Source organism: Podarcis gaigeae (assembly GCF_964106915.1).
Source record: "Podarcis gaigeae genome assembly, chromosome: 10".
In the NCBI taxonomy this organism is placed as follows: domain Eukaryota; kingdom Metazoa; phylum Chordata; class Lepidosauria; order Squamata; family Lacertidae; genus Podarcis; species Podarcis gaigeae.
Genome location: NC_139686.1, coordinates 22,615,638 through 22,639,886, shown reverse-complemented (window position 1 = coordinate 22,639,886; position 24,249 = coordinate 22,615,638). Strand labels below are relative to the sequence as shown.

Genomic DNA, 24,249 nt, shown 5'->3' with positions numbered 1-24,249 from the left:
TAAGCTGGGTGTTTATAGTAGCTTCATTTACTACTACCATTGTAAATCAGCACTGCAACAACTGAAGTCAATAGAATTCTTGCAGTACTGGTATCTCCAGTGTCAGCTGGAAATCTGAATTGTTGCTCTCGTAGTTTAGCTTTGTTTGCATTATGTTGGAGCTATTAATTTGTTTGTTATTAAATAGCCCTGTTTTTATGGATTTTGTAATTCTTGTATACTACTTCTTTGCATATTTTTATTACTTTATTTGATTGTTCCCCATTCTGGGATTGAAAGCATTCAATGAAGGGCAGGTTATAAATACTGAGTCCCTTCAGAGAAAAGGGTAGGATATAAATAAATGTAATAATAATAATTTTAATTATAAATACTTCAAATTGTATGAATAATAGTAATAGTAATTAATATCACCATCACCATCAGATGTCTTAGCCAAAAAGACATTCAGCTGCCCATTATTTTTAGTGTGTTAAAGTTTATGGCTTGAAGACAAAACTGTTGTTTGAAGGAGCTAGAAAAAATGACAAGACTTTCTGCACCTGCTCTTATATATGTTCTAATGCAACTTATCTTACCTTGGGAAGGAGCGAGCACGTAGCTGTTTAACAAATGTTCTTGTTCCAGCTTGTACTGGCTTGGAACCATCATCAAATTCTGTATAGTCATGTCTGTGCCAGTTCCTTCTCTTCTTCACTAGATAGTAAGGATTAAAACATTAGCTTCTAAAATTAATTGCAACTACCACATTTGTCCCTGGCCCTTTCCTCAAGACATTTAAGAGAACTATCCAGTTTTCTCTTTTAAAAATCCCATAAGGAAAGATATGCTTAAACATGCATGGTTGGGTCCAAGGTCACATATGCACATCATACAACTGAAGTACTTGCTTTCTCCAAAAGCTACAGTTCTCAGCACTTTTAACAAGTTACAGTTCACAAGTTCCTTTAGGGGAAGCCATGTGCTTTAAATAGTGTGGATTAACCCTAGAGAAGCTTCACAACTAATCAAAGATTTGACCCCAGGTCTCCAAGTCCAAATATCACATCACCAAACTGGATCTCAGACAGTTTCTGACAAGCTGCCTGCTATTAATTAGTGAATATCATCCTCTGCCCTGAATTGGAAAAAAACCAAACCATTTATAAATGAGCTGGGTGATGGCATCATTAAAGAAACTAATATAAAGTCTAGACTACATTTACACTCAGAACTGAAGCAATAGAACTCATTTGCATGAAAAATCTATTACGAGCCAAATATTACAATTCGTAACATTTTCTTAAAGTTACAGCTGGATAATAGTTCCAGGCTTCAAAAACCATAGTTTAATAGTAACAGGAACAAACATTGGGCAGAGTATTCCCTCCCCCTCTTGCTGCATCATTTCTGGCTTATGACTCCTAGCTTATATTTCTGGTCTGTAAACTGCCATAAAGCCATGGTTGAGACAGAAGAGAAACTCTGGCTTAATACAAGCAAGAAATAAAGTACTGAAGGGAGCAGTGCTAGAAGAGAGGTGCTCAGCTCCAGGGTTTGTTCTCCATCTCAGAAAAACGTGCTTGGAACCAGGCCACATACTGTGCTCTCAAAAGGGAGAACCAAAGTAACCCTTGCACTACAACTCTCATCATTCCTGGAGCTGATGGAAGCTGTAGTCCAACAACATATGGAGAGCACCACATTGGCTACTCCTCCTCTACAGTTACAGATAGGTAGCCGTGTTGGTCTGCCATAGTCAAAACAAAAAAAATTCCTTCCAGCAGCACCTTAAAGACCAACTAAGTTAGTTCTTGGTATGAGCTTTCATGTGTATCTGAAGAAGTGTGCATGCACACGAAAGCTCATACCAAGAACTAACTTAGTTGGTCTTTAAGGTGCTACTGGAAGGAATTTTTTTTGTTCCTCCTCTACAAGCATTTATAACAATTTGCAGTCCCTTCTTTACTCTAGGATCTCAGCATGGTTTATATGGGGTTCACAATTTTCCATCTGGGGCAAGCTTCTTATTTAAATTCTCTCACACACAAAAAAGGTATACTGATTTAATTATTTTAGGTGGTGGATATATCCGTAAAAGAAAGATGTTGATTAAAATCCCTAAATTTAGAATTTATATCATTTCCCTAGCCATACTTAATTCAAGCATTACATTCAGGGGATAGAATACACTAAACCAGCTCTGTCAGTGGAAGACCTATGCAAGGGCTTCCACTTGCATAAGAGAGTTTTCCCTCCTCTTCCACCTGCACCCCCCAAAATTGGTTCAAGTGGAAGGTCAGAAGAACCCTCAGAATAGCACATTGTGGGAGGAGAAGAGGGTTGTTCTATTTGGTAAGTTGAAATGCATGCACAGGTGGAACGATTGGAAGAGTGCAACACTGAATTCCACCTAGTATCTTATTCCTATCTTTCACCTTCCAACTGTCAACCATGACAGCACACTTCAAGCATTCAAAAATAATGTGTGAAGCATGCTACAGGCAGACCACTCCAGCCCAACGTTTCCATGTTGCGTAGGAAGGTCTGAAAGGTATTGGGGGGGGGGGTTCCAACCATGCCTAGATGAACATGCTTCAAAGCATGTATTATTTTGAACATCTGAAAGAGTTTACTACTAATTGTATTTATGAAATCTTGTGTCCACTGAAGCTACTGTTCTTTATGGGTTTTTTAAAATAAAAAAATAAATTTAATTCTCCACATTGAGCCGCTGACAGAGTATTAGTAATTTCATCTAGGCATTCTGAACTCATTAAGCTTTCATTGTTTCAAAACCAATGGATTGTATTACTCCAACTAATCAAAGGAGCAGAAGGGCATTACTACAATATATGCTTGACTGTCATCCAACTCTCTCAACACAACTGCAAGTTGCAGTTTACTACTCAGAAGTAGTATGATATCTGAAACTTAAGTTGGAAAACATGTCACGCAGAACTGAAGCATACACCACAAGCGAAACTGCACAGTAATCAAACAGCTTGTGTCCTACTTCATGATAAAAAGGGTTTCAATGGGCCTGGCAACAAAGTTTATGCTTTGCCTGGATCACAGTCTAGAGAAGGTTCAGTGCACACAGGATGGCCGATACACAGAAACCACTTTCAACGGCTCTTTTTAAAAAACAAAACCAAAAACTGGCTTCATACTCCAAACCATTTTATGTGGCAGCTCATCACAAAGACTTGGTACATTTTCTGTATAGCAAATATTAAGAGCCTGGATTATACACGAAAACAGCTTGCTGTAGCAAGGCAGCTGCCATAGGCAACCCCTTAAAGGAGACTTCCATGTGGCAGTCGTTTCGTGTGTGCCTTGGGTGTGCATATTTCTGTGCGGAATGATGCATATCATTCTTTCCATGTGTACACACCTGTTTCTTCAAGCTCAGTGACCACTTTGGAAAGCAGCCAATGTTATCTGACAGTTATTAAGGTGGGCAGCTGCACTACAAAAGACACAAGACAAAGCCTCTGATGTAACTGAACTTCTCTATAGAACAAATTAGTATGTGAATTAACAGGCTAGTATTACTTGCCAGTAGTTATAAATTGCATTTTTTTAAAAAGGTAAAGATTACTGTAGTCAAAGTTTTCAATATTTATTCTAACAAATATTAGGCTAGCTTCAATAAGAGAAATAAAAACAAAACAGCAATTCAACAGTATCACACATATGAAAAGAGTAAAACAAGAAATCTATTAGAGTCCAGTGTACCTTTGCAATAACTTTCAGAAAGGCAAACATCTCATTTATCTGTAAGTTCAAGGTGGTATAATATATTATAAGCAATTACCCTAAAATTATTTATTAGCCAGAGCTAGGAATTTTATACTGCACCTTCTAAAGGACACTTAAGAAAACCCATTTTCAAACAGATAAACATTGTAACCTACCCTGAGAAGCAATGTTGAACATTGCTTGATGTTTAATGGGGGTTCAAATAATATTCAGGAATAAATCATAGATAAAAGTTGATGAAGCATTAATTTCAGTTTGTTCCTAAGCTTCATCTTCCAACTGTTAACCTCTCAAAGGGAATTATTTGAGGCTTAAACTGGGGAGGAGGTCCTAGGCACACCCACCCGACTCCTCAACTTTCCCAGATTGAGAAGGAAGGCCAGAAGGTAACTTAAGCACATCTGCCTGTCTTAGAAGCTTCCCTGCAGCTTTCCAAATGCAATTCCTCAATGATATTTGAAAGTAGCTAACAGATTCTTTTGCTTCACCATTAGTGACAAAAACTAAATTGAGATTCTTAGGATACTACACAACTACAGCTTTTTGGGCAGATCAAGATACGTGAAATCAGGATGATCTATTTATTCAGGATGGATCTATTTCTTATTACAATACAATCACAAAGCAGGCTAAGACTTTCAGTCCTGAACAGAGAGTTTCACCCTGTACCTTTGTCAGGTACAATCAGATTGGCCTGGCAATGACCCTCTAACACAGTGCCATAGAAAGTCCAGTGATCTGCTGATTGGTCTGCTTGGCCTTCTTGCATGGTAAAGGAATCCTCTGTTCTTTGATGAGTTTGACTGTTTCCTACCAACCACAACAGGTCCTATATGTGCATGCCAGAGAGCACCAAATCTTAACAGCCATCTGCTAAATGGCTCTAGCATTCTGGAGCCTATTTCAGGGCCTTGAAAGGGACACCAAGCTCACCAGGAAGATTTGGAACAACAGGCCAAGAGGCTGGGAGCTTAACTGATACTCCAATCAAGATTCAGCAAGGAATAACATAGTTAACTTCATACTGGAAATGATGGTATTCTGAGGGCTACTGATCAGACACATTTTACAGAACAAAAGCAAAAAACCACCAAACCTTTGGGAAATTCTGAAATGGATAGCATTGCTAAGATCTAGTAAGTAAAACTCTCCTGAATGAAAGGTCGCCATTTAGAGCTATAGCTCATTCTGAACAAACAGTAAAGAAAACATGATCTAGTACTGCACATTTTAAGAGTGCACTTGGCATTCTAGAACCAGATGATGAAAGGGTTTCACTGTGTGAGCTATTGCTGGAGACAGTAAACTCATTATTTGTTTAGAATAAGAATGTATTATATGTAATCTGTGAACATCAGACTAAAAAGATGCTTCTTCTGTTTCTATAGAAACACATGCTGAGTTGGTAGAGCACAAGACTTCGTCCCAGTGTTGTGAGTTCAAACCCCCCCCCCCTTGGGCAAAAAAATCCTGCATTTCAGGGGATTGAACCCAAGTGGTCCCTTCCAACTCCATGATTCTATGATCTATGATGCATGTTTCCAAGTCAAGAAACCAGCTTTGCCAACACAGGAGTTCAGGAGGACCCCACATGCTCACATACTCCTCCACTTCCCTTTCATGTTCAGAGCTGACCATGATGCAGCATTATGTCAATTTTCACAAACTGCAGGTAGCTCAAATCACAGTTTGCAAAATTCTTAATCATAGTTGCAAACCACAGTTTGGAGCTAAAAGGTATAAGAATACTGGTGCGTATCGAATGCTGCACCATGGCTAACCCATATAATGCAGTTTATTTGCACAGGTCAGGCTGCTATGCCAGCAGTCTTTTCTCAGTAAAGCAAATATGGCCACTGTCACACCTCCCTTCATTATATCTGGACTGCAATGCATTCTACAATACCCTTGAAAAGCACTCATATTGCTCCCAATACAAAATGCAATCAGAATGGCTGAAAATTATTTTTATTTTTTTAGCATACAGTTGTAGCTTGGTTGTCAAATAGAATCCGTTCTGGAAGTCCATTTGACTTCCAAAAATGTTCAACAACCAAGGCGCAGCTTCCGGTTGGCTGCAGGAGCTTCCTGAACTCAATTGGAAGCCGCAAAAGCAATGTCAGACGTTCAAGTTCCAAAGAATGTTCGCAAACCGGAACACTCACTTCTGGGTTTGCTGTGTTTGGGAGCCAAAATGTTCGAGTTGCAAGGCATTTGAGATCCAAGGTGCGATGATATTACTCCAGTTTTGTTTAATCTGAGCTGGCTTTTGGATTGCTTATATACAGTAGTTATATATAAAAGACCTAAATGATTTGCTACCAGGATTTCTGTAGTACCATCTCCACCCACACAAAACTGCACGTTATCTTACACATAGTTCCATGCCCTGTTGAGCTTCAGAAGTATGGTTACATGGGACATGGGGAATAATCTTTTTGGCCATGGCACCTAAAGATGTGGAACTTCCTCCTTAGGGAACACTCTCCTCAGTTGGCCTCCTCTTACGGTTTTTGGGCACTCTCTTTATTTCACCAGGTATTTGGCCTATTCTAAGCTTCTTTCTGCCATGTGTAATTAATGGCTTTGCTTTTATATCTGTGTTTTTCATACATGCAAGCCCCCAAAAGGGCCATTTTAAAAACTGAAAGGTGAGGTTTAAATTATTTTTTAAAACAACAACAACAACAACATGCATCACTGCTTAAATCATTACTTACTCAAGGAGGGTCCATGAAGAACTGCACAATTGGGACAGTGGTACAGATCAATGTCAACAGCATGGTGCTCTTCTACTCTGACACAACTAAAAGAAGAAGAAGAAAAATCTTCAGGAACTCTTAAGTTGCGAGTGCACCTTTTAAGGAAAATTATCAGAAGTTACATATATAACCTTAGGACAAGTTACAAGTTCTTCTCATCACCAGCTGGGGTGCAAAAGTTCAAGGAAAGGAAACACCAAAACTTGCTGCCTCAGCTGCACCAGTGGAGGCACCCTGTATCCTTTGTCTTGTCTTCTCTGCTGCAGCCTTAAGAAATGGCTGCTGGCAAGTGACAGATGAAATCCAATTATGAAACAGAGCAAACCATGTTATTTTATGTGGTGCTGCATGTTATTGTTAGACTTTTGGCGGGGCTCAAGTCTGGTGGACAAGGTATACATCTACTAAATAAAGAACTTGAGCTTGTTCCCTCTTGAGCTTCCCAGAACCCAGTAAGCAAGGCAGAGAGTCAAAACCTTTTCTACCTTGCTTGTGGGGTAAGACCTGTCTCGCATGCTACCTCCAGAAGGTAAGGATTGTTTGGGGTGGGCTCAACTATATGCGGTTTTGTGAATACACACCATCCCCACAATGTAAAGGTACCCCTGACCATTAGGTCCAGTCGCGGACAACTCTGGGGTTGCGTGCTCATCTTGCTCTATAGGCCGAGGGAGCCGGCGTTTGTTCGCAGACAGCTTTTGGGTCATGTGGCCAGCATGACTAAGCCACTTCTGGCGAACCAGATGCAAATTGCAAGTGACCTGTATGCGTATAATTTAATTATAGTCAGTAAACTGTAGAGAACTCGTAAATCTTTCACTTATCAAAGTGTAAGGGCATAAATTGAGAGGTAGGTAAATTATCATAAGGACTAGATAACAGAAACATTTGGCAAAGTTTTATTTGATAATATTGCAGAAAATGCAGCCCGTTATTCAACAAATCTGAACACCACCATTAAACAGGTATATTGTATTCCAAAGCAAGCTGTTTTTCCATTAGATTGTAAAACTGCAAACAAACATTGCCTTTCTTTCTTCCTTAGCTCTTTATGTTTTTATGTTGACAGTAAGTATTACTAGAGGTCAAAGCAAGAGTATATTAAGCCAAGTTTTAAAACAGACGGAAAGAGAGAGAGAGAGAGAGAGAGAGAGAGAGAGAGAGAGAAGCTTCAGACTTCTGCTGTAACTAAGAAGGAAAAAGTGTGACTGGATAGCTCCAATTAACTGAAGACATATCACACGCTATTAGATAGTTTCCTTATGCTAATTGGCAATATTATCTTAACCAAATTAATTAAGCACATTAGTACGTCTCTCTGCCCACCCTCCCCAGTTTATCCTCCTTTAGATAAAGTATACTCTTCTCAAAGTGGAAGGCTAGCGCAAGATAGAAACCCTCCTCCCTGTACCAAATAGCACAGGCGACTGCCACAAACAGGCCTTGTGCCTGAAGAAAAGAAAATGGTAAAGTGCCTTCTTCCTGGCTTGGCAACAACAGAACACCAATTGACTAATCAGTTGGTGGCAATGAAAGGAAGGAATCATTACACTTGGAGAGGATTCCAAGTTCTTTTCAGTTTAGGAGGTGTTGTATGGAAATTACTAAAACTACTTCCCAATAAAAGCACAGAAGTGCTCTTACTACCTTTCGCCTGGAAACTCACTACTGCAGGAGTTACATCCTTTCTACTTTCTGCTGCAAACCACCACAAATGGGTTGATGTGATCATTTCACAAGGGCAGAAAGAATGAAATATAGTTAGCAACACTTATAAAACAACTAATGAGCACTTACTTTCTGTCTCTGTCAAAGGTATGGTATATACAATGGAACCTCGAGTTTTTGAACGTAATCCATTCCAGAAGACCGTTCGGCTTCCTAAACATTTGAAAGCTGAAAGTGGAAGCCTCAATACAATAGGGAAACTCAAAAAGGAAGCCATGAGGCACATTCGGCTTCCAAAAATCGTTTGAAAACTGAAGCAGTTACTTCTGGGTTTTCAGTATTTTAAAGCCAAAACCTGCGTCAACAGAGACATTCAACATCCGAGGTTCCACTGTAGTAACAAAAACCAGCAACATATGTTCACTTTCCTTTCACCATACTGCTTTTTTACACCTTCTTCCCTTATACAACCCTCTCTCTAACCCAACTACCAGCATATTTTTTACTGCCTTTTAGAGGGGGGAGTGGGAAACCTGTGCATTATTTCACTCCAACTCCCATCAACCAAAGCCAGCATTACCAGAGGGCAAGGATGATGGAAGCTGTACTTCAGCATAATCTGGAGGACCACAGGTTCGCTGCCCCTGCTTTAGAGGTTCAGATTCCATGAGGAAAGAGGGTTAAGCCCCTGACAGTGGTGGAGAGAGCAAGGTGCTTCACCAGAAATACATATACATTCATTAATAAACTGAAGAATACAGTTCTGTATATAAATTAAGTGTTGTTAATTTAGGCCAGGAGCAGTCCCAATCTTTGATATATACTTTTTGTTCACAGAATGACATCCTTTCCCTTCCCCACTTTTCTACACAGCCTTAAAAGTGAATAAAACATGTAAAAAGAATGAAGTATATGAAGTGAGCTTAGCAACCTACTTGCAGTATGTCACCCAACAGCTTTAGATGAAAATAAATAGATTTTATACCACAATGTATTAAAAATTCATAACACTTTCTTACTCTAGTTGCCTTTTAAAAATAATGTAGAAGTGATTTCATGTAGAAGCTTTTTGCTTTAGTGGCAACATCAGCATTATACCCTGTTGAACAAGAATGAACTCAACATTTTCCGCAAGAATCACCAATTTAAAGGCCTACTTTACTTAACGCCAGACTAATGGAGATTAAATATTAATTCCATTCAAAGCATTCATGACCTGGAAAACTATCACTATCTATTTAGAACCACTGGTACCAGTATGAGACAGACCTGAAGACACAAATTTTCTAAATAATGAAACATTCGTTTGGCATATTTTGATGTCAGCAGTCATAACTGATATTAATGTACTCAAATGAGTTAGTTTTAATTTATCCTGACTTATGCCTCATGTTTCCAGTTTCACCTCACTGTTTAATGTCCCTTGGTGGGGAGATGCACAAGCTGTGCTAACACTGATACAAAACATTTACTTTCACCATAAGGACAATGCAAGGAGCAGTAAGCATGGAACAGTTACCGCAACCATGCAACATACCAGGTAACAGAGCTTGCCTTCAAGTCAGGTTGTAGTTTCAGAGGTTCACTGCATTTGTAGGCATACAGCCTATGATAAAGAGATTTTTCTCAGCCTGACTGATTTAAAATAAAATAAAAAACTTTAAAAGCCAGGACAAATACAATAAATTTTAACCTCTTGAAATGTAAGCATCAAGGCATTCAGATTAAATCAAGAAGTGCCTAAAATATATTAGTATGATAAATTGTATTTCAATTTAATTAAATATATTAAACTACTATGCAAAAAGTTTTGATGCAATCTAATTTTCAATTTGTACATCAGTATTTTCACAGAATTCTAAGCTAGAAGTTACTATAATATTCCAGCTACAAGTGTGTAAAAGCTCTCTCAAATGGATCCTTGGTATATATAAATGTTAGTTTATCAGAGAGAACCAAAAGAGCACTGTGGCACGTTAAAAAGTAAAAAAAAAAAGTAAAAAAATATGGGGGCATGAGCTTTAGAGAACTAGCCTCACTTCTGATGCATGAAGCATTCACTCCTTAGTTTCACACATATGTAGTAGTGCAAAATAAAATAAAAAGTAGCAATGGGGCCAAATGGTCATGAGAATTACACCCATAATAAATCTATTTTAGTCTTTAAAATATTACAATAACTCAATAACTTGTTTTTGCTGCAAAAAACAAAACAAAAACCCTCACTTGGTTATCATTCTGGAATTTGTTGTTTATCAAATAAAACAAATAAAACTTCTCATTTATTCATTTCATCAAAAGTTCTGATAGGGAGCAACTAAAAGTATTCTAAATGTCTAATGCTGACTAATGTCATGAACACAGCCCAAGTATATCACAAGGTATACTTTATACTTAAGATTTATTTTAAAAGTTAAAATTGGGGAGGGGGAAAACTAGGACAGCATTTTCCTCAATTTTTCAACAGATGCTCACATTTAAAAATATGAACGGATTTAACCTACATAACAATTGGTAATTATTCATACTAGTTTTCTATATTAAAAACTATTTTTCAAAATTTTGATGTGAAATATAATCTAAATGCTGGTCAACAATATATACACATCATAAGATTGTAAGACATGTTTTATATGTAATGCATTTCATTACTGCTGCATAAATTAGAGGACTAATATGAAGCATATTAAGTAACAATAAGGGCAATAATATAAGTAGCCAGAAAATATTATAAATTATAAATGAAGACACTTTAACATAATCAGTGATACCAGCCAACTCTGTGAAGTCTAAATTGTGTATTGTAATTTCCTAGCTTGCACTCTCTGCAAATTAGAAAACCAACAAGGAACCACACAGGACACCATTAAAACGATTTCCATTACATCTATGTTTTCTATGTAGATCAAAAATAAAATCTGTTAAACTGATTATTGTAAGGTGGGTGCTGGTTTCTGGATTCTAGTGGTCTATTTCAAGTAGTCACCCACCTTGAGGTGCTCTGGAAACTACATTTGGTCTAAAACAGAGCTAGTTCTCAACGGAGGCCTGTAGGCCATGGCAATAAAGCAGTAAATGTAAAATAACTGATAAGCCTCGAACTCAAGAGCAAGTCCTAATACTGCAAATTCCAGCAGTCTGCCTCTTAAACAGACTTTGTGCCACAAAATTGGGTTCACAGTAAATACTGTAGATAAGGGAGGACTTTTCAGTCCCCCTACTGGCCCCACTGCTGTATAATAATAACAATAATAATTTATTACTTATATACTGCCCATCTGACAGCTCTGCAGTGCTTTCCTATCCAGTAGATTCTGGCACAACCCACTTTTGAAGGTAACTTACAGCCCCAGAGAAAGAGAAAACAAGGTGTGTTCAATTAACAATGAGACTTGGGGATCCTAGACGCTGGCACCTCCAGCCAATTCCTAGCAATTTATACAGAACATAAAGCCAGTGCTCCAGTCCTCAGCTCCTCCCTGAGAATAGAGCAGATTCCTAACTTTACCAACTCTTTGGTCTTAGATCTCCAATAGTACCATGAAACCCAATAGTACCATGAAACCCAAAGGCATATGATGATTCCTGAATCCTGAGACTGGAAAACCCACAAAGACTCCACTAGTTTGATTGTGAAACTTTTTAAAAATCCAATAAAAATAATCAAAGCAAAAGTAGCCCAATGATTCCAAATTCTGATTACTTCTATTCTACTTACTAATGCTGTCTGTCTAGTTACAAGTTAGGAAGATCTGGCCTGCCCCCACCCCCCATGGTGGGAGGGACAAAGCTGCAATGACAGCCCAGTTTTTAAAAGCTCTCTCCCCAATCTTTGGAGGGAGTGGCCTGTAGCTCAGGTATGTCTCATTTTCCAGGTGGGCATCCTGGGGCTTTAAATACGTAGCAGGAGATACCTGAGATACCTGACTGTTTGGGCTTATTATAGGAAATGATGGGAGCAAGAGATCAATGTCCTTTGTCACATCTACATTTCCTATGACTGCCATCAACACGCACACATGCACAGTTTATCTGCAACTACAACACACTTTACTAATTAAACCATAGTTTTCACTACCGTTATTTATTTTCATTCCATTTATTAATCATTTCTTGGAAAATCTTAAACTGATCTAACAATTAAAACAATTTCATATAAAAATGCTTAACTACATTTTCCATAGTTTTGCATTCAGCACATTAAAGTTTCTAAAGTAGTTGAGTATACATGTGGGTCTGCTTAACTTGGTAATTGGAAACAATTTTCATGCTAGTCACACATACCCCAAATAAGATTTTATCTAAACTGCACAATACGCTGCCAGATTTAGACAACAGATTTCTGCCAGGCTATGTTGACCACAAATGCTCAAAAAAGGATTGTAACACTTCCATATCATGATCCAATATTAATTCAATAAAAATAATTCAATAAAAGAATGGCTGCCACAAGACCATGTAAATAAAAAATGTGCTATATGTGAATATAGAAGGGACGGGTTGAAAAATGCCACACAGTCACACCATGCCACCAAGGATTCAGTCCTGCTGACATTTCACTGTAATGTAGCTACATAATGCAACACCAATGGCGGTCACCTGTACGATGTCACACTAACAACCTCAAGAATCAGCCTGGACAGTACTAAACTGTCAGAAGAGTGATGTAGCTGCTCTAGTTTTGCCAAGAAATGAAGGCACACTTTCAAGAGTTACATGAGATGCTGCAGGCTACACTAAGGAATTTTATTTTGCAGTAGTAGTTGTGCTTATATTTGTCCCCTAGAGGAGAAATGTAATGCATAACAAAGGGAACATATATCTCCTATATACAGCAAATGTGAGCCAAGGATGCTGCACTGGGCCATGGCCGTGCATTTGAAGATCTGCATCTCTTGCCTCCACATTCTGGTTTCATCAAAATGTAATACCAAATCATGGTTTGGTGCTAAACCAGGGGCCTGCAACCTAAGGCCCATGGGCCACAAGCGGCCCATGGGGGTCGTTTAACTGGCCCACGAGCCGCCCCCGAACCGAGCTACCCACTCGGCGAGTCCCCGCGCACTGCGCTAAACCGGCACAACGTGGCACAGGGACTCGCTTCCACGTTGCCAGAAATTGCGTTTGCGCAGACACAGACGCCGGAAATCACAGGCAGGTGTGCTCATACACGTGTGCGATCCAGCCCACAGAGGGATCTCCAATGGAGTGAACCGGCCCAGACGAGGTAAATCTTGCCGACCCCTGCACTAAATAAATCATCATAGAATGAGCCACAGTTGGGCTCCCTTCCTCCCATGCATGCTGCATTTTTCTCCTCAACTTCCTGCTCCAAAGCATGGCTCGCTGATTTGAATGGAAGGGGAACCTATGTTTTGCCACAAAAAAAGGAGGCCATGAGGGAATGGCAGTGCAGAAGGAAGAGAAAACCAGAGGCTTCTTCATATAGTGCCACAATCATGGTATGCAGGTGCATGGCTAGGTATTTAAAAGACAGTTTGTAAAAGTGTAAACTTTAACCGAACTATCTCCTTTTTGGACAAGATGAATTTGAGCAGAACTAATTCACTTTTGAAACAAGCACTGTACTAAACAAATCAGTGCTACACAGGGATTTATTTATTTATACCAATGATATATTTCTGTAACACTCTCCACAAAGCACTTTTACAAGATACTACAGAGAAGGGGGAAAGTATTTGATCCCCTGCTAAATCTGCCCGTTTGCCCTCTGATGAAGAAATGACCAGTCCATAATTTTAATGGTAGGTTTATTATAGCTGTTAGAGACAGAGCAACAACAGGAAAACCTCCAGAAACCCAGAATACAAAAGTCAGAGATTGATGTGCATTATAATGAGTGAAATAAGTATTTGATGACTTAGTACTTGGTGGCAAACCCTTGTGGGCAATTACAGAGGTCAGATGTTTCTGGCAGGTGGCCACCAGGTTTGCACATATCTCAGGAGGTATTTTGTCCCACTCCTCTTTGCAGATCCTCTCCAGGTCAGTAAAATTTTGAGACTGATGTGTAGCTACTCAAACCTTCAGCTCCCTCCACAGATTTTCGATGGGATTAAGATCTGGAGACTGGCTAGGCCACTCCAAGACCTTAATGTGCTTCTTCTTGAGCCACTCCTTTGTTGCCTTGGCAGTGTGCTTTGGGTCACTGTCAAGATCCTTGGCAATAGTCTTGTAGCCTGGTCCAGCCTCGTGCAGGTCTACAAACTTGTCCCTGACATCCTTGGACAGCTCTTTGGTCTTGGTCATGGTGGCTACTTTGGAATCCACTGGATTGATTGCTTCTGTTGACAGGTGTCTTTTGTACAGGTACTGTAATGAGCTGGGATTACAGGTAAGACCTCTCCCTTACAGCAGGTGCTTCTAATCTCAGCTCGTTACATACAGATACCAGGTAGCCTGACATCTGGCTGGTTGATAGTTATTTCACTCATTATAATGCACATCAATCTCTGACTTTTGTCTTCTGGGTTTCTGGAGGTTTTCCTGTTGTTATTCTGTCTCTCACAGCTATAATAAACCTACCATTAAAATAATGGACTGGTCATTTCTTTGTCAGAGGGCAAATTTAGCAGGGGATCAAATACTTCCCCCCCTCACTGTATCATGCTGAACATTTAGGCTATATTTTTTTCTTTTGCAATCAAAAACCAAAGCTGAATTTCTCAAATATAATACTCCATAAGCATATTTTAAACAATACATTAAATACCGTTAAAATGATGGGAAGGTTGGAAATTAGAGTACCTTATCGATAATCCTGCTTTACTGCCACAGAAACACTGCTCTCATGTTTTAATAACATAGGTAAAGGTAAAGGTAAAGGTACCCCTGCCCGTACGGGCCAGTCTTGACAGACTCTGGGGTTGTGCGCCCATCTCACTTAAGAGGCCAGGGGCCAGCGCTGTCCGGAGACACTTCCGGGTCACGTGGCCAGCGTGACATCGCTGCTCTGGTGAGCCAGAGCCGCACACGGAAATGCCGTTTACCTTCCCGCTGGTAAGCGGTCCCTATTTATCTACTTGCACCCGGAGGTGCTTTCGAACTGCTAGGTTGGCAGGCGCTGGGACCGAGCAGCGGGAGCGCACCCCGCCGCAGGGATTCGAACCGCCGACCTTTCGATCGGCAAGTCCTAGGCGCTGAGGCTTTAACCCACAGCGCCACCTGCGTCCCAATAACATAGCAAGTTTAATAACATAGCAAGCTTCAATAATATACATTGCTCCCCCTACCAATTCAACTATCCAGAGTTGTAATTATGTAACAGCCACTTCATGTTGCTTAACATACACAAGGCAAGTATTTTTTCCCCACTTGGCAAGATACAGAACTGAAACTCACATCAGTTAAAGGCAAATGTGAAATGCAAATATGCAAGTACAGAACTATTATCCAAGACAACAAGACTATAACTTATTTCCAGGTAATTTTTAAAATTCTATGCATTACTTGCTCTACTGCACTTGCACATTTAAACTGAAACTGCATTGGTACCCTTTATTCTGGATTCAGTCCTATTTATTTACAGAACATAAATAAACTTGGTTTTAATATGCCAAAAAGAGAACCAGTGTTTATTAAAAATTCAGAGTATTTGCTACCTTCTCTTGACATTTAAAAATTGTTTCCAGTACTGATGTGGATATACTGGACAACAATCAACAACATGACAATCAACGCAATGCTATCGTACATAATTAGAAATGGAACTGTCATTACACTTCTATCTCTGTGAATCTGGCCTAGGATATCCACACTGTTCAAAATTAGCTTCTAAGGCTGCAATACTAACCACACTTACTTGGAAGTAAACACCCTCATACTTAGTGAAACTTACTTCAGAGTAATATGCAAATGATGTAGTTGCAAAACTGATAAGGCTTAATCCTTAATCGACATAACCCTTTGCTAATGAAACTGCATTTAATTATTTTATTCCTTGGAAACTTTTTACATAAAACTGTCACAAAGTGACATGATTGCCTTGTAAATAGGCCTACAAGAATTACTAGCCTACTTTTTTTACTAGTCTGCTAAGAGGCTAGTAGCCTGTATTTCCACATTCATTACAGAGGAGTGGAACCCTATTTTCCATGACAGCATAGAACCGAGGACTACTAATAGTGACTAGTTTTTTTAAAATGCTTTTTACCAAGCAGGCCAGCAGAGAATGAATGTGCTTCCCTTCCTCAATGGCCAGAACGAAAACCAAGTTGATTGGTGGAGAAAGGTTGAGAGAGTCATTCCTTTTCTGCTGGGCCATTCATTCATCAGTATGGAATTCCTTGTCACTTACCTGACCTACCAGACAAGCAGCTAAATACAAGTATCTGTTTCAAGCACTAGGGTTAGCCAGAATGTTATGCTATTGGCCTACTGCACAACTGGAAAATATGAACCCAGGAGAGACAGAAAAACTGCTCAGTGTCCTCAGTGTAGACGCATGTATTTTTCTACCACCGCATGAGCAGTTAGATACACATGTGCAGATGTGAATGGATATACACAGACACATGTTCCCAAAGAGCTGGCATGCAAAATTGGGTCCAAATAGCAAGACTGCATAAATTAGCCTCACAGCCACCAATCTACAAACAAGCCCTGCAGACCAGAGTCAGCCAGAGCCTTTTCATTAATCAAGTAACTCTGCCTGTCATTTTTACCAGTGCTGCCTCTTAACCAGTATAGGGTAGGGAATAACCAATGTGACCACACTAAAGAATGAAAGAAACATATTTCTCTTTTCTTGCCAGTAACAAAACCAGTAACTGCTACATGATTTTATCAGTGTTCTGACACAAATGGAAAATTTCAAAATTATTTAAAGGGAAAAAACTAAAAACTGTCACAGTATTGAGAAGACAGTGACTAGACCATTAGAGAAAGAAAAAAACCTGCTGTTTGTCTTATAGTGGTCCTTCAGAGGGTCCAGTCTGGCCTATAAAGTCCAAAAACATGCCCACTGACCAATCAGCTTATATCAGTCTGATGGGCTGATGATGTCAGTTGTTGGCCAATGGGAAGGTTGGGGTTTAATTCTGCACTGACCTGTGTGCCTGTTCCCAGCAGCCAAACTAAGCAATATTGGCTCATGCGGTAGTTAAATCCTGCTCAGTTTAGCCACATGTGTCACTTCCCTTGCTGGCCAAAGCAGCAGGATTTAACCCCTGCTCATCCTCATTAAATCCTGGTCAGATCCCTACAAACTACTGGCAAGCCAAGTGATCCCACACCTTATATTTGTGCAGCTGGTTCTTCCTGCTTAAGTGAAGACCTTTTATTTGTCCCTACTGAAATTCATTTTGTAAGTTTGGGCCCAGTTCTCCAATCTGTTATGGTCATCTTGATCTTAATTCTGTCTTCTGCAGCATTAGGTACTCCTCCCAACTTGGTGCCATCTGCAAATTTTATGAGCATCCCCTCAATTCCTGCATCCAAGTTGTTTATAAAAATGTTGAACAAAGGGCCCATGACAGAACCCTGTGGAACCACACTTGTCATTTTTCTCCAGGATGATGAGGAACCACCGGTGAGCACTTTGTGTGTTTGGTCACTTAAGCAGTTACCTGATCCAGCCCAAAATTTTTTACCAGCTTCTCTGCAAGAATACTGTCAGATTTTGTCAGAAACCTTACTGAAATCAAGATAGAGTATGACCACAGCATTCCCTTTAGCATGCTGCTATGGTATCCACTTGAGCCACATGTTCTAGACATTAAGGTAAAGGTAAAGGGACTCCTGACCATTAGGTCCAGTCGTGACCGACTCTGGGGTTGCGGCGCTCATCTTGCTTTATTGGCCAAGGGAGCCGGCGCACATGCTAGTCATGTGGCTAGCATGACTAAGCTGCTTCTGACGAACCAGAGCAGCACATGGAAACACCATTTACCTTCCCGCTGGAGCGGTACCTATTTATCTACTTGGACTTTGACGTGCTTTCAAACTGCTAGGTTGGCAGCAACAGGGACTGAGCAACGGGAGCTCACCCTGTCGCTGGGATTCGAACCGCTGACCTTCTGATCAGCAAGTCCTAGGCTTTGTGGTTTAACCCACAGCGCCACCCATGTTCTATACACCAGCTGGTATATAGAATGGTGCATATTTAAGTTATTGTTATTTACCAGTGTCACATTTAAAACAAGTCTAATTCTCCTCTGGCTTGTAAAAAAAGTATTGTATGGGGCAAAAGTATTACAGGGGTACCTCAGGTTACATATGCTTCAGGTTACAGACTCTGCTAACCCAGAAATAGTGCTTCAGGTTAAGAACTTTGCTTCAGGATGAGAACAGAAATCGTGCTCTGGGGGCACGGCGGCAGCAGGAGGCCCCATTAGCTAAAGTGGTGCTTCAGGTTAAGAAGAGTTTCAGGTTAAGAATGGACCTCCGGAATGAATTAAGTACTTAACCTGAGGTACCACAGTATAGCCAAGTTATATAAAAGGTTCTGTCCTTAACGTGGCATTCAAAGAGATAATTAACGTGTTAAAGTTTAAAAACAGATTTAGATTCACTGGAGATGACTACAGTTAACTCTTTAAAAAACTAACTATAGGACAAGTCACTCAGTGACAATTCATCTGGTTTGTGCAACCAGCTAAAATTCTATAGGGCAGGGATGTCCAACAGGTTGATTGCTATCTACTGGCATATCCCCGGGAGGTTTTTGGCTCCCTTTCCTTAGTGATGGTAAAATCCGGCCCTGCCCCCTCGGCCCACCCTCCATTGTTGCACGATCTCCAGAATGACAGACTGAGTTATAATAGTGATGTTGATTGTTTCTTTAGCAATCTTATGGTGAGCAACTTTTCCCCTTTCTCCCTAAAATAGCTCAACAACTTTGCCCTGAACTCCTAAAAAAGGGACATTCCTCCCCCCCAAAGTCAACAACTTTGACCTGAACCCCTAAAAAACAGCACTTTCCTCCCTAAAAAAAGCTCACTCAACAGCTTCGACCTGAACCCCCAAACTGCCAGTTTATTCTGTGAGTAGATTGCAGTCTCAGGAGTTAACCGTCCCTGCTATAGGGCATGGCTACAAGTAGAAATCAAACCTCAGATTTTAAAAGAAATCATGTGAAAGCGCCAAACCTAATGTAAATTCCATACATGCAAAGTGGTATTCTAAAAAATACAGTACATATGAATTTCAAGAAGAATTTAAAATTCCACTCACAGGAAGCTCCTAAGAAAGGCTAAGGATTGTAAGACGCCTTCTAATCTCTATTGGATGTATTGCATTATAAAAGACAGAAAACAAAGGGTCCATGCAAGTGGACAACTCATACAAAAGATTCAAAACAGTCCAGGATCTTGTAAGAACCACTAGAGCCAATGCTTTAAAAACATATTCACTGATCCAACAACATAAGCAAACAAGCTGAGGTGTCCAGCTCTCTCAAGTACAAAACATTTGAACACTAAAATCCAAAGCAAAATGAAATACTTCTGCTCCTTTCAAATTAGAAAAAAGGGATGCGGGTGGCGATGTGGGTAAAACCTCAGCGCCTAGGACTTGCCGATCACATGGTCGGCGGTTCGAATCCCCGTAACGGGGTGAGCTCCCATCATTCGGTCCCAGCTCCTGCCCACCTAGCAGTTCGAAAGCACGTCAAAGTGCAAGTACATAAATAGGTACCGCTTTATAGCGGGAAGGTAAACGGCGTTCCGTGTGCTGCTCTGGTGCCGGTTCGCCGGAGCAGCTTCGTCACGCTGGCCACGTGACCCGGAAGTGTCTGCGGACAGCGCTGGCTCCCGGCCTCTAGAGTGAGATAAGCGCACAACGCTAGAGTCTGTCAAGACTGGGCCGTACGGGTAGGGGTACCTTTACCTTTACTTTTTATAAGAAAATAGCAACTGAGCATATAATTCAACTACACATAGACTAACATTTTCTGAACTGTAAATTAGGAGACAGATCTTGAGGCCAGAAACAGGCCACAATGCTGCACACTCTTGTACATAAGCCCCAACTGGACTTACTTCAGAGTAACCTTTAAAGTATTGTACTGCAAAAGCGACAGTTCAGGGGGCTATTTTAAAAATTAAGATAAATTATCAGGAAAAGGATCAAACAGCCAGCAATAATGTATCTATGACAGTCTAAATTTAGCAAAATTGTGATATTTTGTTTATTATCTTCCTTGTGGGCTACTGCCGGGCGCTTTTTGAAGGGAGCAATAGCAAATCTGTTTATAGTTCAGTTGCCAAGTAATTTGGATTTCAGGAGCCAAGCCATGTGCAGAAGCAAAATTATTTGACAGCACAATCCTATGAATACCTACTCAGAAGTAAGTCACAGAGTTCAATGGGACTTACCTAGATAAACATTAGAGACTAGATCTTTGTTTTCCCTCTTTTCCACAAGAAAACATTTTCTTAGGAATAACTTTTAGCTGGTTCCACACTTATAAATAAAAAATTAGAATGCTACCATATAATAACTTCTACATCCACCTTATCAAACCCATTTTTTCTGTCCTAATGCATTAGTTTGCTACTGCCCAACCCATTCCCCTGCCTTTTTGCCACTTTAAGCTCACCTAACTTTTAAAACCATGGATCAATATTTTGTAACAGATTTCAAAGGGGTTTTTTTAAGTCACAACTTCAAATATCAGTTCAAATTCTCCTACTGTTTAATAGGACTTCTACAGACTATTCCAGCAATGTTCTCTTTAACAGAACCAAAAGACTGATTACATAACTATTTCACTGCTGTAGGCTTAGGAATTTGGAAGTAATTCAGAAAAAAATAAATGTTTTGTTCACCATACTCACAGAAATTTAGCAACAATAGAAGCTTATTTCCTTTTTTGGTTTTGCAGTTTTCTGAATTAAAACACTGATGCTTACATTTGCAGCAATGCACCAGGATATTGTCAGGCTCCTCCGTAAAACACTTAAATCTATAATAGCCCCACTGTCACGGAATACACGGAATCTATTCAGAGACGAATACAGAACCACATGTGCACCTGCAATGGCAGGCAGGTGCACTTTGTAGACGGCGAGCCAGCCTAGCTTCTAAATGTTAACAATGTATTCGCAATAATCACCGCGCGTGCGGCTCGACCCTCGAGGACAGTTACAGACCTTCTCTCTGTGTTATCTGTCTCCTTTAAAAACAAGAGAGATTAAAAAAAAACCCAAACAAACCAGAGAGGGAGTATATGTCTCTCTGATCCGGGCACGATCTGAAGCATGAACCATGTCCCTTTAAATTAGCTTCCCTTCGGAAGCCAGCAGAGGGAGATGAGGCTGTCTCGCCAGCTCCATCGTGACTCTGTTTTTGTTAAATGGGGGGTATTTAAATGTCCTGTTGTCAATCAAAGCGCACTTCCCCTCCGCAGCCGCGGCAGCAGCAGCAGGGGAAGCTCGGACAAATATTCTCCCAGATCAATGCCCCTTCCTCCGAACTTCGGCCGCCATCCAGCCTCCGGCCAGCTGAGAGATCAAAGGGCGGCCGAAAGAGAGCCACTCACGCCGCCGCGGCAGCCCCGAAACTTGCTCCTTTGTTTAAATGCCCATGGATATCCACCCAGCCACCCCACCTCCTCCCTTCGCAGCCGAGGGGAGGCTGCAGCTAGTGCCGCGGCGCCGGCGTGGCCTCCTCCTCGGAGCTCGCACTTTCCCAACATAACTGACCCAACCTCCCTGTGCAAAGGAAAAAAGAAGGAAGGGGGAAAACACCAACCCGGACACTCACGCGAGCGCAACGTCAGAAAAGCGTCCGCGAGGCGCACGCAACTCTCTGGCCGGGGGAAGCACGAGCCCAGGAAGCGGACGGGACGGCGAGATGAACACGCATAAAAACACGCACGCACGCACACACACAAAAAGGCACCTCAGCCGCGACGCGCTTCGAACAATGCAAATAATAATAAAAGCAACTCAACTTTCCGGGCACCTCTCGTCCCGCCAAACTCCTCAGAAGAGCCCCTCAAGCTCGGCCAAGGAGTCCCTTATATAACACTGTTTGGAGAAGGGGGTGGGGAGAGAGAGAGAAGGGAACAGAGGAGCGCCGGCGGCTGCCCGACGCCGCTTCCTGGTACGCCGAATAGCCCCTTTCACACAGCTCTCCCGCAGACACGCATCGCGGCGCGCACACACCGCCTCTCCCCGCCTCATTGTCCTTCTGTTTGTTTCGCCCCCCGGCCGCCCCCTTCCCTCACGGCCCTCAGGGTCTCCCCTCCCCCTCTGAATAATGGACCCCCCCTCACACTTCACTGTTTTGTTGTTGTTTTCCCGTGAGGAGACCCGTGAGGAGACCCGGCCCCCCTCCTCCTCGCTGCCCCCTCGCGTGTTTTACCTGCCATGGAACCAGTCCTTGCATATGTCGCACTCGATCATGAAGCGGCTCACATCGTAAGGCTCCCGGCACACGCAGTACACGGGGGTCGTCGCCGCCGTTGTTGTTGTTGTTGCTGCCGTTGTTGCCGTAGCCGCCGCCGCCGCCGCCCCGGCCATCTTTAAAGAACTCGCTCGCTCGCTCGCTCACTCTCTCTCTCGCCCGGCTGGCTGGCTGGCTGGCTGGCTGACTTGACTGACTGAGCCGCCCTGCTCTCCTCCTCCTCCTCCCTCGCCTCCTCCTCCCCCCACCCCGCCAGCCCCAACCAACAGCCGCCGCCGCCGCCAGCCCAGCCAGCCAGCAGCCAGCCAGTCAGTCGGCAGCACCAATAACAACAGCGCGCGTGCTAGGCTCCCGTATCTAGAGGGAGAGGGGGAAGGAGCGCGCGCGCGCGCGTGCGTTAGGCTCCCACATTGGGCGCGCGGCCGATACCCCTCCCTCCCTCCCTAGAGAGCGGACAAACGGCAAGGGCGCGCGGCGGAGAGGGACAGTCACGTAAGGTACATCGCCGAGCATGCGCCCTAAAGAGGAGGAAGTGAAGGGCGGTAGGAGGGGCGGGGTGTGTTATGTGTGTGTGGAGAACGGAACCGTCGGCAGGAAACAAGACGGCATGGAACTCTCACGACGCGTCAAGTGCGCGCGCGCGCGCTCACAAAAGGGATAAAAGTTCTCCCTCGCCCGGAAACCCGCCCGCCCCGCCTCCCGGTCTCGCTCTGAATTGACAATGAGAGAGAGAGAAGCACGTGCCGCCACACATCCTTCTCCTCTTCCCCTCACGCACACATCTCTCTCTTTCTCCCCCTCCCCTCTTTTTTGTAGGCGGGGCTCTAGAACAGCGGGCGGGGTGAGGTCACAGGCACACGTTGGCCCCGCCCCTTTTCACTCTCCCCCGCCCTCCGGGCACCGTCACGTGCTTGGGGAAGGAAGGTGCCGCGAGGACACTGTGGAGGTGGTTTTGTTTTTTTGTTTCTTCTCCCCCTCCCTCCCTGCTCGAACGCTCGTCGGCCGCGCGTCACGCTCGCTCACTCTTATGCAACCGAAGGAGAGCGGCGGAAGTCAGAATCTCACGGAAATGGCCGAAGTTGGCCCGAAGCGCTTGACTTTGTTTCTTCGAGTCCGGGGCGGGGCTGGAGCCGTGACAGCGGCGGCAGCGGCAGCGCCTTAACCTTGAACAGCCACGGGGCTGTGGCAAAAGCCAGGCGGGGAATAATTAAATGTGCGCGGTATGCGTGCGTGTTTATACGCACGTGTGGATGGACGTGCACGTGCATTAATGGGCAGGGAAGGTAGCAGCGTTATAGGCGTGCTGCAGCCATCCTTCCATTAAAAACACCCGCATGTTTTTTTGCACGCGGTTTTTAAAAAGTTATTTATTAACACTTGCTCTGAATGGCCTCCTACATCTTGCATATCGTTCTCCCACGATGCGCCGGTTAACGTATCGGCAGAGTTTTGCAGATGTTTCTGTGGAGGCGAGAGTGATCAGCAGGACAGTTATATTTAATATCTGTCGCAGACTCTGATTTCAGGTTTCCACTGTGGGCACAGATCCAGACACACATCACTTGAAAACGTTCGCCAAGTGACTGTTTGGATGGAAGGTTAAATGGGGATCTGCAGAAATGCAAACCTTGCAAATCATTCATGGTACTTTCCGGGATAATGACACTCCAGTATAACTTGCCTATACTTCTGAATAAGAGGCAAT

The 24,249-nt window shown here is 42.3% G+C and overlaps 1 protein-coding gene across 2 annotated transcripts in view; it reads right to left on the bottom strand.

Annotated features, from left to right (window-relative positions):
- Positions 1–23,417, bottom strand: part of KDM7A (lysine demethylase 7A) — a 50,397-nt gene extending 26,980 nt beyond the window's left edge. Inside the window, exons 1-3 of one of the 2 annotated variants that reach the window (XM_083700119.1) lie at positions 22,503–23,417; positions 6,465–6,550; positions 579–696 (exon numbers count right to left, since the gene is read on the bottom strand). In XM_083700119.1, the coding sequence (XP_083556245.1) occupies positions 579–696; positions 6,465–6,550; positions 22,503–22,660 (362 nt within the window). In that variant the 5' untranslated portion in view covers positions 22,661–23,417. The remainder of the gene's footprint in view (positions 1–578; positions 697–6,464; positions 6,551–22,502) is intronic. The other variant, XM_083700120.1, reaches the window with a different exon arrangement.
- Positions 23,418–24,249: the final 832 nt, after the last annotated feature.